The sequence below is a fragment of the Schistocerca serialis genome, chromosome 9 (assembly GCF_023864345.2).
Source record: "Schistocerca serialis cubense isolate TAMUIC-IGC-003099 chromosome 9, iqSchSeri2.2, whole genome shotgun sequence".
NCBI classification, from domain to species: Eukaryota; Metazoa; Arthropoda; class Insecta; order Orthoptera; family Acrididae; genus Schistocerca; species Schistocerca serialis.
The window spans coordinates 499,161,511-499,179,454 of record NC_064646.1 but is presented as its reverse complement, the minus strand read 5'-3'; the positions used below and the strand labels follow the sequence as shown (position 1 = coordinate 499,179,454).

Genomic DNA, 17,944 nt, shown 5'->3' with positions numbered 1-17,944 from the left:
AAAGATGATGACACTCACATTTTCTTCGGGTGCCACAGAAGACATCAGGAATAAGCGAAACTATTACAGTAATTACGTCCTCTGGAGATGCTTTGTCTACAAGCATTAAGATCCTTCTAGCAAGAGAATGCACACAAGTGTATAGCCCTTCTACTGTTTTGTAACAGATGCTCAAATTGGAATATATAGGAAAGTGAATTTCTTACCTTAAAATATAGTAAATATTTTAATCTACTAAGTTCATTGACTTAAGTCCAGTTTAATAAGTTTTAACAGATTATTGTTGTTCCTGCTCGTCTAAGGCTGACTGTATAAGCGTGTAATGTAGCTGACAGCAGCCAGCCCCGTCGAATACAGTGTTTTTAATTGTTAAAGTTATCTTAAGCTGTCCATTAACATTGATTCTGTACGCTTCATCCACACAATGTTGTATGTTTGCTATCCATGCTTTAAACTTCATTTGTTCACAGTGTCAATACAAAATCGTGTTTCACCTCAATATACATGATGGACTGTGGGGAAACGGAAAACAGAAGAGAATCGAAGCATTTGAGATGTTGTACTACAGACGGATGTTGAAAATTAGGTGGACTGGTAAGGTAAGGGATGAGGAGGTTCTGTGCAGAACCGGAGAGGAAAGGAACATGTGGAACACACTGATAAGAAGAAGGGACAGGATGATAGGGCATCTGTTAAGACATCAGGAATAACTTCCATGGTATTTGAGGGAATGTTAGAGGTTAAAAACTAAAGAGGAAGACAGAGATAGCAATACATCCAGCAAATAATTGAGGACGTAGGTTGCAAATGCTACTGCTAGATGAAAAGATGATCCAAGAGAGGAATTCGTGGCGTATCAGACTGGTGACTCAAAAAACACGATGTCATAGCCCATGAAATTTATAGTTAGTTGAGATTTGTAGATTGAGCTGAGAGATAAAATATGCTTGCTTAGTCTACCAACACATCCGACGTGCACCTAACTCTAGTTGTACTGAGTTGTTGCGTAGATCGTCTTCTGAATTGATTTTAATCCGTTATTTAATGAGAATCTCAGCACTGGAAATCGACATTGAGTAATGTTATCTGTCTACAATATTACTGCACTGATCCACTTTTGTTCCTTGCTATTAACACGGCTAGTCCGTCAATAAAATCTCTTATTTCGGCTAATATTTCGTCATATATAAATGTAAACTGACCGCAATTTGTCGCCAATGGCTACTCAAATAATTGCAAAGGGTACTCCTACAATGCTCACTGTTTAGTTTTTTAAGACGTCCATCTCTGACAGTTCTTCTTTGGTTATAGCGAATACTATGCTGTCGTTCTTTCGCCTACGAAGATGTGCTAGTTGACTCTGGATTCACTTATAAGGTATATATTAGAGTGCCCGTTATCTGTTCTGTTGGTGTCTGTTTTGTCCCTTTGTCTTCCGAGACTATGAAACAATTTTATTGGCGCCCACCTACATAGTGACAAACGATCATCATAAATCATGGGAAATCAGAGCTCGCACTTAAAGTTTAAAGTGTTCGTTTCACCTGCACATTGTTAGAGAGTGAAACGGTAGAGAAGTATGTTGAAGTGATTCGATGAACTCTCTGGCAGGTACTTAATTGTGAATTGCAGAGTAGTCGTGTAGCTGTAGTGTGTAACGTCAGCGATTGATCTTCAGTGTAATTCTGTCCAACACGTACGAGTACATGTCTCTCTTGCAAAATTTTGTAGCCTTATTTATCACACATATCTTACTGGAAAAATAAACAGAACTGTACTCAAGATACCTGCAGTATTCTTAGAGCTGCCGTGTATTCCTTACGACTGGCGAGGTGTCGCTGTTGCACATACCTCCACTCAACTACAGCCACAACCCGACTTCTCTGATTATTTCGAGCAGTCACCTTATCCATTACGCCTTCTGAGCACGCCTGACTATGTGAACCCTACATTGAGCCTGATGTTTCCACAGCTGATACCGAAACATTACCACCAGAGTTTCTATCCTACATCTCTCGTAGTAGGGTAACCCACCATCCTTTAAATACTTCGTTCCCCCAGTTACTGCCACATAGCCTGTGGTGAACGTCTGATTCTCATGTATCGAAAACAAATGTGGTATTATCATGTTGGTGCGTAATTTCATAGCGCTTTTGTTTTTCATGATGGTATTCTGGTTTTATCCATCGACTGTCGTGTTTACTTATTGTGAATATTTGAGTTCACGTAGTGTCATTCTGTGATTTGTAGATGACAAGTGGAGCTGTTGAAGCTAGAAATTGCCAAGAGAAGAAATCGGTACATTTCCGACATATTCTCCTGTTTGAGTCCCATAGAGGATTGACAGCAGGTGAGGCAGCCCAAAACACTTTTGACGTGTATGGGGATAATTCCACTGGACAGTGCACGGCTAGAAAATAGTTTTCTGGTTTTAAAGGAGGATCGTTTTTATATTAATGACTCCACGTTCACGTAGTCCTCCGGTGTTTAATGATGATCGTTAAACGCATTAATCCACGATGATCCACGTGAGTGTACTCTACAAATGGCAATTATGACAAACTGAGATCGTTACACAATCGTGCGACATGTGCGTGCAGTGGAGAAGGTTCAAGAATCGGGTGTATGTGTACTGCACGTTCTAAGGCAATATCACAAAAGTCAGTGACTGGGCATATATGCATATCTGCTTGATCGTTATCAATTAGTTCATGAAGAACCTCTCCTATCCTGCATCGCTACTAAGGACGAGAGATGGTGTCTTTATGCTAACGTAAGAAAAAGAAAGGAATGTTTGAGTGCAAACAAAGCAGCAACTCCCCGTACAAACACCTGCTCTCATTCACAAAAGGTAATGTTATCTTCTGAAGGAACAGCGACAGTGTTATGTACTAGGAACTGCTTACCCGAGGTGTAACCACCACTATTGATATTTATTGCCAACAACTGAGACGTTTTGCAGATGTCGTACACACCTGATCTCGCGTCCCGATACTTTCATCTTCTGCGCTCTCTATCGAAAAATCTTCAAGGAGCTTCTTTTCCGGATGAACATGTCCTCGGAAGTTGGCTCAACGAGTTCTTCGCCTCAAAACCACGTGATCGAAAAGTTGCCCCAGTGTTGGAAGACTGTTGCACTTAGTGAAGGAGAACACGTTAGTGATGACTAAAGCGTATTTTATATTGTGTTTAATTAACCTATGGAAAAACGCTACGAACTTACGCACCGCCACAATAGAATAGAGATCATAGGTTTGTGCCAGGCGTGGTCGCGTGTTGAGGTGAGCAAGACACGCTTCGAAGCCCAGGAGGGCATAAGTTATGTGTTAAGTATTCTCCGAAAAGTCACTTAAAGATAAATATACAAAATCTGAAAACACACTCCAGAACACGCTATATACTTATTCTGCTGCATATTATTTTGATTGTTTTATCGTGCTTGCGATTCCTTCACTATTTCTGTTTGAGGATCACCAACGACTTGATTTCTATTTATTCACATCAAATGGAAGATTGGAGGAGTTTCAATGCATCAGCGCCCTCTGTCTCACCTATTTGCTAAACGATTAATTCTCAGATAGAGAGCCATCAGCGAATGAAGAAATCGCATCCGACACGTCAGTATAGTATTTGTGGAAAAGGATTTTGTTTTATTACATCTTATAAATGCAGTGAATGAAATCATCTGTCCTAAACTAAATATAACTGATACGGTCAACCCAGAGAGGGATGTAAAGAATTACTTTCATCGATGGCTAGTCGGCACCATAATTTATATCAGGAATAACTTCTCCTGATAACTACAACCTCTGTGTTAGCACATATGCACTACAGCGCCATTCGATGTCCTTGCACACAACACTTGGTTGATGCCTCCACTAGTCACTGTGTGTAGAGGCGGAACTCACCGCAGGCGAGAGACGGCAGAGTCATCTGGTGGGGAAGTGGTGCAGGCAGCTGTGGGCGGCGCAGCAGCGGCAGGGGTGTGGCCGCGGTCTCCCTGTGTCCCACTTCCGGGGCGCGGACTGCCGTCTGCAGAGGCCGGCGCGCTGAGCAGAGACAGGGAGGGTGTGACAAACTCTGTCCACTTGGAGGCCAGAGGGCAGATTATTACTATATGCATCGCTGCTGGATGACCTCCACACAAACAACATAACACACACTGCCAATGACAATAGCTGGGCTACTAAGACGAATAACTCAGGGGAGGCAGTGTGTAAATTGATAAGATTGAGGCTGAGTTCCTTAGCTTACAATAACAAACAATAAAAGAAAGTACACATGAATTGCAGATACAATGCCATCAGTTATGCTAGAGTTATACTAGAACATATGTACAGAACAGTTGGGATGCACAACAACAGCAACAACAATCACATGGAAGCAGCAAAAACCTTTGAAAGTACTTATTGTGGTACTGTTTCAATCAAATGGTGCCTGTAGCTCATGTGCTAGGAACCAGGTTGTAGGAGGCACACATAATAGCCAGGGGGGGGGGGGGGGCAGCACCTGTCGAACAGACAGGCGAAGGAAATTTAGGTAAATAAAGTGCACAGAATTTGTGATTCAAAGAAGTTATTCCAATAAAAACTGCAGCACTTTAATTTTCATCCAAGAAACTGAAACATTTCTTGCTAAACAAATTTAGTTCATATTGACCATGGGGCCTCTCACTGAATAGCTGAATGTTAAATGTCATCTGACTGTAAAGTCGGATGTTTGTGAGAGGAAAACCTATAATGAGCAAACACGATCTGTACATAGATTTACACCTGACAACTAATCAGACGTTGTGAGTCCGATGAAATATAAAATTCCATTTCACTACTGTATTCAGGGTGACCATATTTACTCAATTGTGACTAGAAGATTTTCTTGTGAATGAAGGAGTCAATCTCAATGAAAATCGTGAGCATGTATGGCAGTGGACAAATTCCAGTTCCGTAAACACTCATCAAATAGTGATTACACGTTGAAAGGAGTGAAAGCTGTAATTGGTGCCACAGAGCAGAAGATAAAAGTTAATGTTTGCAACCTCTAAGATAATCGCTGATTGGGGGCAGGTACTGGTACGTGTTCATATACTGGGCGTTTATTTTAACTTAACACAATTAAATATATCGAAAATGAGGCATCGTACGAAATACATGCTCTAGGTGAAAAGTCAATATTAGGAACGGCGACATCTTTCTGTGTTACAACTGGCCACCTCCGAACCTCACCTGGTTGGTGGGGCCAACTTCGTATTTTCAAACACGAATCACCCTTTTCACTGCAAATTCGAGTTCTACTCCAAAAAATGCGAATGCTTTACCAAACTGTTGTTTCCCATGTGTGCAATACACAAATATCAAGTGTGCTTACTTTTTCACTCAAGAACCAATGTACTTGATTCTATGTCTTCTTTTGTAATGGTTAATGTTGACGTTCACACAATGCTAGAGCGTTGCAAATGAATTTGCAAAGTTCAAATAATACGCCTAGACATTGGCTGTATGGTAATATATTATGAAATTTCCTATGGCCTTGGTGACTCTGCAAACCATCGGAATGCTTGATTTCCGTCGTCACCCTGGAATTCCTCTATTAAGGTGTTTTGATTGGGAACCACACACTTCTTGGGTCCTAGAATACTTCTTAAAATCTATACCTAACTCAACTCCTTCGACTAGAAACAGTACGGTTACTGTGTTATGGAAACTATATTTGTGTTACATACATCTAGCAAGAAAACAAATGAGAGACACGCAACATGCAAATCTGTAATACTGATGTGGGAAGTGGTTACTCTCGCACTTACCACCACAGAGCTACCGGCAGAATACAAACCACAACCACCGTAATAAGGTAAAATGTCATTGATATGATAGTGGCATACATACGTGCCACTGATACGAAAATCAAGCACCCAAATCGTGAGAGCCTAGGAGACTCACTGAAATGGAGCATACTGGTGGTAAAACAATACTGCTACATCCTCATCGTCCCTGGATCACGCTAGACGTAGTTTGTAGCAAGACACAGAAATGGTGAACCGCATTGCGCTGCACAGTCAAATTTGCAGCTCTAAAATAAATTTCGAACATAAATAGCGACTTATAAGACACTAAGGCTTGCATTTACATCGTAAATGAAATGTAGAATCAAATATGTCGGTTCTTCATTGCTGAGACTGGAACACTTGATATTCGACTATTACAGGTCATCTGCCATGTGTTGCAAACAGTGGTTTGCTTAACTACAAGTATTTTTTGGCGCAGATTCCGAATATGCAATGAAAAAGAATGATTGCTGTTTAGAAATGCAACTTGAGCCCACCTACATAGGTGGGGTATACTTATATAATGTTTACTATATTACATACACACATCAGCGTATTGATTGTTTTTTCTCTATTTCTCTGTCTTTGTAGAAACACGTCGCAAACATTATGACCTGCTGTTTTCTGCACACTTGCACAGTCGTAACTGCACCACTAAGTGGACTATGCCTGTCAGTAGACCGTCCGTTTTGTGGCCACATCTACACACTTCGACACACGATCTGGTGCTGCCCAGGGCAAAATAAGCATTATGAGTTGTTCTTGCTACATGTACTTTGAGGTACAAATCCGTCTAAAAACATTCAACTCCTAATGGCTGTAATTATTAATATATGAATGGAGCAAAGTTAATGATTTCTCATTATCTGATCACGTACACTGGTGGAGAAAAAATTACAGCTCCTAGAAGGAGTTGGTAGGAGTGTTTCTACATCTGAAAGATCGTGTCTATTCAGATTTCGTGCCATTCGCGTAAGAGTGGCGCTAGTAGCCTCGCTATGAGGATGCAAATCAGGTTTGCTTTAAATACGTGCTCTAGCGATTGTGAGCGTTAGTTACCTTTGAGATTGGACGGGGCGACTTCATTGGGACAAAGATGCTATTATCATACTGCATCTGCAGTAATAAGTTGATCAGCAGTTGGCATAACAATGACGAAACCTAAGGTTAGAAATCGTTTACACCGAGGACAGCTCCTAGCCCGACGCCCTGTAGCGTGGTTCCACTGGCCACAGACCACCGTCATTTGCGATTTCAGTGGTGTCAACTGGGAGATTATAAGATAGCTGGGTGAAGGTCGCTGGTCTTGCTCAGTGCCCGTGATGGTGGTATGTTGGTTAGGAGGAGGCCAGTTGACGGCCTGCAACCAACCTGTCTGCATGCTAGGCACATTGGATCTACAACTAGAGTTATGATCTTGGATGCAACTTCCTGTGAGAGCAGGAGCAATGTTGTCGCTACCCCACGCACCCTGTCTGAAAATGTGAGACAGTCTTTTGAATCGACCTGTTATGCTGCCATTCATGAAAAGCATTCCAGGAGGTGTTTTCCAACTGGATAATGCTCGTCCACACAACAGGTGGTGTAATACAGTATGCTCTACAGTGTGTCGACATGTTGTCTTGATGTGCTCAATTACCTAGCTGTCTCGAATTGGGCATATATAGGACATCATCAGATGACAAATACAGCATCATCCACAAACATCACTAACTGTCCCTGTATTGACTGGCCAAGTGAAACAGGCATGGAACTCCATCACGCAAATTGGCATCTGGTGCCTGCGTAAGACAATACTTTAAAACTTGCATGCTTGCATTCAACATTCTGGCGGTTACACAACTTATTGATGTGCATGAATATCACATTTTCAATGCAAAATCTGGCGCTTACATTAACCTGTGATATTAATCAGTTATATATGTTACCTACACAAATCTGTTCCCAAAATTTCATTGCTCTACATTAATTAGGAAAAAGACCACAGCACCAAAAACTGTGAGATGTGTCTCTGCTCTAAAATACCCGTACACTAAGTATAATTATTGACTCGGAAATACAAAAACACTTAGAAATGTGCAAACCAGACAAATGGCTCGTCAGAAGCTTACCTGCTTTCTGCTGGAGGACTCGCGAGCAGCTGACTCAGTATGACCACGTCTTCAGGCTGAGTGCGGACTGCGTCAATCCAGCCCTGTGTGGTCATTACCTGCACTGCATTGGCCTTTATGAAGTTAACGGCGGCCTGCCTGAGGCTGCTGCAGGAGTGCCTGATCGCCAGAACAGCTGTTGCCGCCGCAGTCTCGACCGACAGCTGAGCAGCCACGTGCTGCTCGCACCGAGCCTTCAGGGCCGACACGCCGTATTTATCAGCAGCTGCCAGCAGCTTGTAGGCCAGGCTGGGCAGCTGAGGGGCCTGGAGGGTGTAGAGGTAGGCGACCAGCTGGCGCAGCACCGGGCCCTCCACGTCCGGGACTGCGACCTCACCGGTGCTGGCTTCCAGTGTGTCGTGGCGAAACATGCCGCCAAACACGGGACTTCTATCGGCCAACACGGCCCTGTGCGCCACGAGACGGGTGCCGCCCGCCACCAGTGTGACGACTGCGCCGTCCCCTGCGTCCAGAAGAGCGCCCAGGTCCATGGCTGTGGTCTCCATAACCTCCTGGGTGGGTTCCATTGAGGATGACTCTGGAACATGGCGTCACTCAGCAGCCCTTTCTCATCGCAAGGCACTCTCTATGCCTGTACGAGCTATAGGCAGAACAGTGTCAAGCGAAAGTTGGTAAATGTTTTGATATCTGGACACTTGGGCTTTATGACATGAATAGGCCTCTCAATCCACTGGCATTCGAAAAAATCATTCATGTGCAGAACGAAATATAAATATCAGCTGTGCAAACTCAAAATGCAGACACCACATTGCACAGTTGAAAGTCTGGCCATAATCTCAATTAATTTACAATAACAGATGCAGTTGGTCACTTAGACGCTAACAAGCAGCCCAAGTGAGTATGAAGTCTACTTAAAGCGAATTTGGAACATTTAAAGGCAGCATTCAAATTATAATCACTGCAACAAAGCGGATCTGATGTTGACGCCATAGTCAACAAGTTTGTACATATGTTGCACATGTCGCCCAACAAGGCGATCCCAATATTTGTTAGGTATACAAAAGTTTTTAAAATTCCCTGATGTTTCTCCCTACAGAAATGGACGGCATGGCAAGTGACAGGATACTACCATAGAACCTCAGGGAAACAGAACGACAAACAAGGCTGAGTTTCTATCTAACAGTCAAATGACATTATGAAGAAAATATTCCATCAAACAAGAGAAGAAAAATGCGGGATACATGTCAAGGACCAAAGAGTAACAGACAGTGTTTCACATACAAGCTTACAACAAAGACAGTTCGATTACCCACTGTATTATTGACCTTGAGACGATCTCCCTGAGGTATGATGACGATGGACCAGAAGACATTAGAGTTCTGTTGGCAGAAGACATGACAGTATCTTCACTGGCAACTACTCCAGCAGCATGTGAATGAATTTTGATTTCATTTACCCAGAAGCATATGGGACTGGGCAATAATAAAGTTAAGAAAAGAAGGGTGCACGAAAGGTTGATATAATTATGGCACAAAAGCTCCATTAGATAGTGGACCAAATTTTATCGTATCTAATGGCGTCGTTCAACGAATTTCCTTTGTACGGATCAGTAACCAGAATCTGCAGAATCTCAAGTATCTTAGGGTCAAGACAACTCATTCCTAACAACATAAAGGAATCTTTACATAATGTGCATTCCCAATTGGGGGGAGGGGGGGGGGTGGAAGTAGGTACTTTCTGCCCACTCTAAAAAAATAAAATTTTATCAGCAACGTACTATTGAAGAGGTACTTATGGTGTAATTAGGCTCCAGACTCTTAGCAGTGTCAATGTCCTTTCGATAATGTATACTACTGGCTTCGCAACCGACACAAGAAATGTGAGGACTTCACATTTCTTTCAGTGTTCGTGGCTTTTACTCTAAACAAAATTTTTAAAGTTTTACTGATGCGTGAGTATGGCCTAGAACACGGAAATACTGATTACGACTTTCATTGGGTAAAGTGACATCTCTACTCTTACTTAAATTTTTATGTTAACTGAACTGAAATATTTAAAACATATATGGAATCTAATAGAATTCATTAAGAACAACCATTACTTCAAATTTTAAGATACAAAGACACTGACTAGATAACAATATGTGTCACTGTTCGGCATAAAGTAACCCCCATCCATCCATCCCAAATTGGTATTGTGAGGGTTAAGTATTGCAGCTCAATCCGTTTGGTAAATACTCACCTGAACTACAGGGAAACGTTCTGTGCTGCCGTCTGAGCAATCATAGACTCGCAATAAGCATGAGCTCCTGAATTATGGTATCAGGAAAGGGAAGCACACCGAGGATGCGGCAAGTCACACAATGCATATTGTGAATACCTCAGGCATAATCACTGATAAAGCGGTTAATAATTTATGGTTGTCTACCCAGTTCAAAGGCCTGACACAGATGAGCTCTCCCAATTGTCTCTGTAACATCCTAAGAGATTACCCCACAGACAGCCAAGTGAAACAGGAATCCCTTTAAAGTATATTGTGAAAACGTCACCAAAAGCCGTCCGCAGGTTTCTGATTGTTGTCATTAATGATCCAGCTTCAAGGCATAACAAATACTAGAGGCTGCATCACCTATGCAGACTATCTACTAAATACTCGTATAGTATCTGCCACTACAAGAGCTAAATAAAAGAAAATTAATAGGGAAGGTCTTGCAAGACTAAGTAATTGGTGCATAGTAACACACTTACAATAGTAGCGTACAAATTCTTTTATATATTAGTGAACATTATCAAGACTATAAATGTCAACAGTCGTGTTAAATGATCAACCAGTGAAAGGAGAAGAATTGTAAACATACCTCGGTATCAGTACCAAGGAGAACACCAAGTAAACGTGTATCCTCAACAAAATAGCAATGCAACAAGATCATATCACAGTGCAACCTTAATCGCTATTATGGACTGTGAACTGAGCGACTCGTATAGCCAGAATTTTGACAGTATGAAGAAGTACCTAGTGTTAGGCGCCTGTCGGCACGCAAAGTCTTGACACCGCTCTGTTCCATATACCTGCCTGCAGGCGCACAGGACAACTTCTCAGGTTGTCTCTATAGTGGTACATTATTCAAATTCTCAACGAAGGAGCGCAGGTGCTACTGAACACGTTGTCGGACAGAGGGGGTGTTAGAGGGAACGTTTGCTTTTTAATTCACGCTTGGGTCAGTCTGTGTCCTCTGAGATCACACCATGGAGGCCACAGAACAGAAGGGCTTAAAGTGCATAAACACACTTTTCTGCTTTTTATCACGTTCAAATTTCGGCAAATTATTTTGAATGTCCTCTGGTGCTTCCAAACTGTTCACGAGAGTAAAAGTAGAGGTGGTGCTGCTCTTCAAAGGGGTCAGATCAAGTACAACGGGGATACAGCACAAAAATATCCCTAGAAATGGTATCAAACGTCTGGGGGTGTCAGTAGCATCAAAGGTTGTCAAGAGTGTCATTTTTCTGCTTATCACACACTAGCCTGTTATTTTCAACTGAGAAATGTGTAGGAGTAAAAGACAAAAGGAAGGAGTGTTTTCATTGACGCCCTTTATGCCATCTTCTGAGGGATTTTCGTGGCACTATGTTGGTGACACATTTGTATTGTGGACTCATGGTGAAGAAGAACTGCCTTCTTGGTACATCTGAACAGTATTAACCCGAAGATACAGTTTACAATGGAGAAAGAGAGCAACGGTCAACTCAATTTCCTGGATGTGTCGGTAATTAAACCGGCGGATGGGACGCTGGGCCACAAGGTGTATAGAAAGAACACTCACACAGATCGATACCTCCACAAGGAATCAAACCATCATCCTAGGCAAAGAAGAGGTGTAATGAAAACCTAGGTGGTCAGAGCCAACAAAACCTGCTAGCCGGCTTGCTTGCAAGATGAATTAAATCACTTACGGTAAGCTTTCATGAAAAACGGATATACCAGCAAAGAAATTCATCGAGCCCTCCAATAAAGAAGAAAAGAAGCCAGAAGTCAATAGCAACAATGGTCACCTACTGGAAAAGTTTTCTTATCGTTCATTAATAAAGTCACGGACCGTATCGGGAAAGTTCTGGCCAGGTATGGGTTCGAAACAATCGTCAGACCCTCCAAGAAGATTAAGGAATATTGAAGAACTGCAAAAGACGCCTAGCAACACCTGGGATATACAAAAATCCATGCAGTTGTGGACAAGTATATATTGGAACAACGAAAGGAAGTGTAAACACCCGCTTAGGCGAACATAAAAGCAACTGTTGCTTAGGACATATGGAAAAATCGGCAGTAGCTGAGCGTGTTTTTCCAGATGGGAACCACGAAATTAAATTTAATGAGAAAAGCGTTCTAGCACGGACATTCCATTATCATTCACAAACACCATAATAATTTAATTATTGAAATTGGTTTCTAAACCGTGATTGGACAAGACAGGATTTTGCCGCGAGAATCATTTAGAAAGAATGTTCTGATTGGCCCTTCAGATCAACAGTAAATCAGAATTGAGATCTTCCCTCGCGGAGGGAAGAGTGTGTTGCCTGTACGAGGACACTGCCTAGAGGATTCGTTTCTGGATCATTGTAGCGAAAGCGTTATGTTAGATCGCTCTTCGTGAACAGTATGTAAAATGAAGAACCAGATATGTAAATTGGGTTCTGTTACTGGTTGTTGTTGTTGTTGTGGTCTTCAGTCCTGAGACTGGTTTGATGCAGCTCTCCATGCTACTCTATCCTGTGCAAGCTTTTTCATCTCCCAGTACCTACTGCAACCTACATCCTTCTGAATCTGCTTAGTGTATTCATCCTGTTACTGGTAACAGGAAATAACTTGGGTGCGAGACATTTTGGTGAATGTTTGGTATTGTTGTGCGCTTCCGTGTGAAAGATAACCACGTTGAAACATTCCTGTCAAACTCACAAAAACCACGTGGCACTTTTCGCATTCGTGTAGTAGTCTGGAGAGCACTTCTGTAAAGGAAGACCACTGGAACGACCGAAAGTTTGAATCGTGCAAAGTTGTCGGTCTGTGACTGTTTCGATCGTGAGTAATATTCGGGTCGAACTAGCAAAATTCTGGCTGCTTTCGTACGTCTACGTGCATCACACCTTTATCACTGTAAACATGCTGTGACAATATAACTGCACACTTAAATACGGACTTGACATCCATTTCATGAGTCTTAGTATCAATAAATAGTTAATAGAAGTTTAAACATTTTACTACATGAAGGTAAAACCCGGATGCCGTATATTTATCATGAACTTTCATGAACTGTTTTTTAGGTAGAGCTTTCCGGCGTTTCTCTGGTAGATATTGGGTGGTAATTTAGTTAACGCTGCTTTGCACCACCGACCCAGTACCTGCAACGACTGACAAGGAAAGACGAGCAGACAAGAAGCCTATAGAGGTAGATGGATTGAATGTGATAACAAGAAGAAGGAAACCCGCAGCAAAACGTAACACCGTGGATGCCGGACAGGTACAAACCAGGCGGCAGCCATTGCCTGTGCTTCGCGTTGTACTGTGTTATTTGATAACTGCAACGATACAACGTACAGACTAAATCGAATCCAAAGTTGGAAGAGGAATTACCGATTCGAAGTACAATGGGGCACTTAGTATACCAAGAAGCCGTAAGAGTGAACAGGACTCACCGTAGAGTGAGTGAGGGAGTGGTGTATTCGGGCAAGTGATGGTCGTCGCCGCAGCCAACACACACAGAGCGTCCCTTCAGCTGCTGGAGTCGCAGTGAGCTCAGCGTCACATCCCGCCCTTGCTTATACGCCTGCAGACGGCAGCGTGACGTCACCGTGCCTCGCACGTGCTCCTCGGGTTACTGTAACGATGTGGCGCTTATCAGCGCGTGGTTTATCTCGAACGTCTGTCACCAGGGGTGACAACCTCAACTTTAGTAGTCTTATACACTCCGTCTACCTAGTCGCACATGGACATTGCTTTCTCCGAATGCAAAATGTCAGAGTGCACTGTGATGCTGATTAAAACTTGACTCTGTATGACAGCAAATATTGCACTTATTGATTTCCATATCGTGAAACACACATCTTCAACAGTAAGGTCATTGCTCTCCATATTTTAGAGGAGGTAATATGGACAAAAACATGAAACATGAAAAAACGCCACCGGCCGGTGTGGCCGAACGGTTCTAGGCGCTACAGTCTGGAACCGCGCGACCGCTATCGTCGCAGGTTCGAATCCTGCCTCCGGCATGGATGTGTGTGATGTCCTTAGGTTAGTTAGGCTTCAGTAGTTCTAAGTTCTAGGGACTGATGACCTCAGCAGTTAAGTCCCATAGTGCTCAGAGCCATTTAACCATGAAAAAATACCACGAAATATTGTCAGCGAAATGCATCCTTTAAGAGCATCTTCAGTAGAGGAGATATGTGTCACATTATCGAAGATGGACAAGTGCTCATAGCTATTAAGGTATGCTGTCTAGAGCCAATGTTTACTACACTGTTCTGTTGTTTTGGTCTTTGGAATCAAGTCTGAAAGTTCCTACTCTCCTACCTTAGCACAAAAAGTTCTGAACACGTATTCCACTGACAGGGGAGTCAGAAAAATTTTGGCTTACAACTTCCGGCTCGTTCATTTGCGGACCGGGGTGCTTTATCTCACACTCGAATATTTTCCCTTCCCCATCAGCTCTAGGAGCTCTTCAAATCATCACGGAATCATGAAAAATTGGCAGAATTTCTTCTTCTTGGCACACTCACACACACACACACACACACACACACACACACACACACACACACACACACACACACACACACACATTCATTGTGTTTCTGTATAGAGAACAGTGACTCTACCAGTACGATAACATGGGTTACAGTTTGGTGTACGATTGTCAGTGTGTGTGTCTCTATTGTTCCGCCAACGAAAGCTGAACAATGACAGTGCTGAGTACTGCAGACGTCCTCACATTGTCTGCGTGGTTACCCGTCTTGCTCTTATCAAAGTCGACTCACCGTACGTGAGGCAGATCTACGACACCGCATTGCCAAGCAAATATTCACTCTCCTCATGGACGCCAACGGTGTGAGGATACTGAAATCGTGCACCGCATTGAGAATGTGCATGCTGAATTCGACAGACCGTCAGACCCGCAACTGTGGATGGGACAGCTACGGCGGCCGGAACTGCTCGCTCAGGAGCCACGCAGCCATGGCCGCCAATAAAATGGTTGAAATGGCTCTGAGTACTATGGGACTTAACTTCTGAGGTCATCAGTCCACTAGAACATAGAACTACTGAAACCTAACTAACCTAAGGACATCACGCACATCCACGCCCGAGGCAGAATTCGAACATGCGACCGTAGCGGTCGCGCGGTTGCAGACTGTAGCGCCTAGAACCGCTCGGCCACTCTGGCCGACGGCCGCCAATGCCAATGCAGGCGCTGCAGCATACGAGGAGGCGGCCATTTTTGGATCGCGGGTTGGGAGGGGGGCTATGGTTGGGCTGCAGTACCATGTCACTGTCCTGGCTGAGGGGGATTGACTGAGCGCGTTACGTTCCTGCTGCCTGTTCCTGGGTTGAAAAGTAGTCAGTACTAGTCTTATTGAGCAAATTTATTTAACTTCTCCTTTAACGCTTAGTAAGAAGATTTAGTTTCGCCACACCAGAAACACTCTACGTCCTTCGTTCCTGCACATTCTGACTTGGACTCAGAACGCAGTTTACGCTATCTTCGAAACCGTTCAGCGTGCTCAGATTATTAGTCTCGTGATCAACAGTCCTGCAGTCCAAATAAGGTGAATTTGGTCTCTATCGATATTTCTCCGTCAGTACGATAAAACTGGTTCATAATTTACAAAATTATCTGGGTTTGCACATGTCTGAGAAGATAGGTACTATGATTTTCTCGTAATAGCCACGCCACAGTGAGGTACACACAGTACCCAATGAATTTTCGTACTGTGAGAATATCTACTGTATCAGTTAATCTGTGTCCGCTATTTGCGACATATCTTGTGTGATGGGAGGGGAACTTCATTCTAATGATATGTCGAGAATGCAGTCAGGGTCTCAGGCAGGGAATCTTTTTCGTCGACGAATTTCTTTTTCTTTGAATTCAGGATTCCGCGGGTCTCAACCTTGCTGACCCGTTCTCCACCACCCCACCCAGTTCGTACTCCAGGTGCGGCCACGACTCTTGCAGGAGTTGACCCTCCAGCTGCTGTGCGAGACGGCGCCCATTCTCGCCATTCAGTGCTGCTGATCCTGATGGACGCAGAACGAAAATTCGTCGTGTGGAGGATTCCGATAACAGGCGTTTGTATATCAGCTTATCTCGGAGAGCTGATTGTCAGGTGCGTCGTTTGTAGGTAAATCCCACCAAACGTGAGAGCAGACTCAGCGCGACTTACACAAAATGTGTTTCTCTTTTTGCACAGACAATGTAAATTTCTGGCATTTTTATATTGATATTTTTTATTGTTTTGTAAGAACCTATCCGTCTATCTTAGCCCTAAGACAGTTCTTGTTGTCAGGAACGCAAAACCTCAGAGTTCTTCCTGCGACCTTTTTGGACTCGTTTCTGCGACACTGAACATTCCAGCAGTCTCACATTGTGTACGCCTCAGTCAGCCACTTGAGATGCCCTCTCTACGGCTAGTGTTGCTTCAATCCAGACGCCGAGATGAAATCCGCTTCACGTGTCAAAATGACTGATATCAAATGGAAATCGCAAGACGGTTTTTTCTCTAAATAATGTCACTGTTCAAATATGTTAAGTTTTTTTTTCCAAAAGGGCATACGTTTTTTTTTTAAACACAAACAGGGGGGGGGGGGGATGAGAGGAGGTCCACATGTTTCAAAACACAGTTGAAAAGGGAGTTATCACTAAGGGAACATTTCACTAAACTACACTAGTTTTTCCACATTAGGTGATATTAGAATTGCACTCTTAAAACTAAGGGAGGGCACATGCCTGATAGGTTCTTGTTTTCTAATTTTTGTTTAGTTCGTGGCTGTTTGCCATTAATTTAAATGTCAACAGGCGAACGTAAGAAATTTGTCCTTTTTCATGTTTTAGCAAGTCATCAATTGACGATAGGAGGTGAACATTTGATTTATTAGACAAGACCGGTAAGTTAGTTGACAAGGTAATCATGAATGGGCTTTCGGGTATATAAAACATAATTAAAGGGGGCGCGAATACTAAGTGGGTAAGCCGTAGTGGCATGAAACGTCATTAATGGCGTTCCGACAGGAACCGTTTGCTAAAGATCTGCGAGGAGGCTACGTCAGAGTGGCAGCTGACGGCAAGGCCGAATCTCGCTCTACGTCAGAAAAGCGCGCGGAAGATAACTTCCAAGGGCAGCGTCGCGTCAGAGCAGCACGCGGCAGCTGAGGAACGAAGCCGAGGCGGCTACGTGAGCGCACGCAGTGCCCATGTGCGCGGCGTAGGAAGCATGCGTCAGGTTTAAGAGCGAGAGAGAGATGAAGCATACCGACGCTGTTCACTGCGCCGTCTGTATTTTACATTCTCTCCAAAGGGAAATAGAAGTGCGGAATCGATATGGTTTATTCACAGATGACCAACAAAATAGAAGTGGGGTTACGCGTGACATTACGTTAGATTCATTGGCTTAGGATTTACATTATGCATTAGTAAATTGGTGTATAAGGGACAGATACATGACATCAATTACTTAGTTAGGGACTATGGATGAAACATATTTAAATAAATTCAACATTCTCAATAGTGAAGAAGTGCTACCTTGTTACCCGGATCCTCCTATATAATAGGCTTGAGCCAACAACGACAAGTGTTGACACGGTAATTGAGAAGGGTCTCAGCAATAGAGACGTATGGCTGTGGACAGAGGGACGGATAGCTTGGTTCTCTGACGAGAAGTAGGACAGGAAATAGAAGATTCGGAGTGCTGGGATCGAAGAGAAAAAAAAAAGGAAGACAGACCCCAAAGACAGGAAAACCCCCCTGCCCCCC

At 43.2% G+C, this 17,944-nt stretch overlaps 1 protein-coding gene across 1 annotated transcript in view; it reads right to left on the bottom strand.

Annotated features, from left to right (window-relative positions):
• The window catches only part of LOC126419741 (ankyrin-3-like), a 126,470-nt gene extending 118,378 nt beyond the window's left edge, over positions 1-8,092 (bottom strand). The window contains exon 1 of the mRNA XM_050086918.1: positions 7,933-8,092. Within this exon, the coding sequence (XP_049942875.1) occupies positions 7,933-8,027 (95 nt within the window). The 5' untranslated portion in view covers positions 8,028-8,092. The remainder of the gene's footprint in view (positions 1-7,932) is intronic.
• Between the last annotated feature and the right edge of the window lie 9,852 nt (positions 8,093-17,944).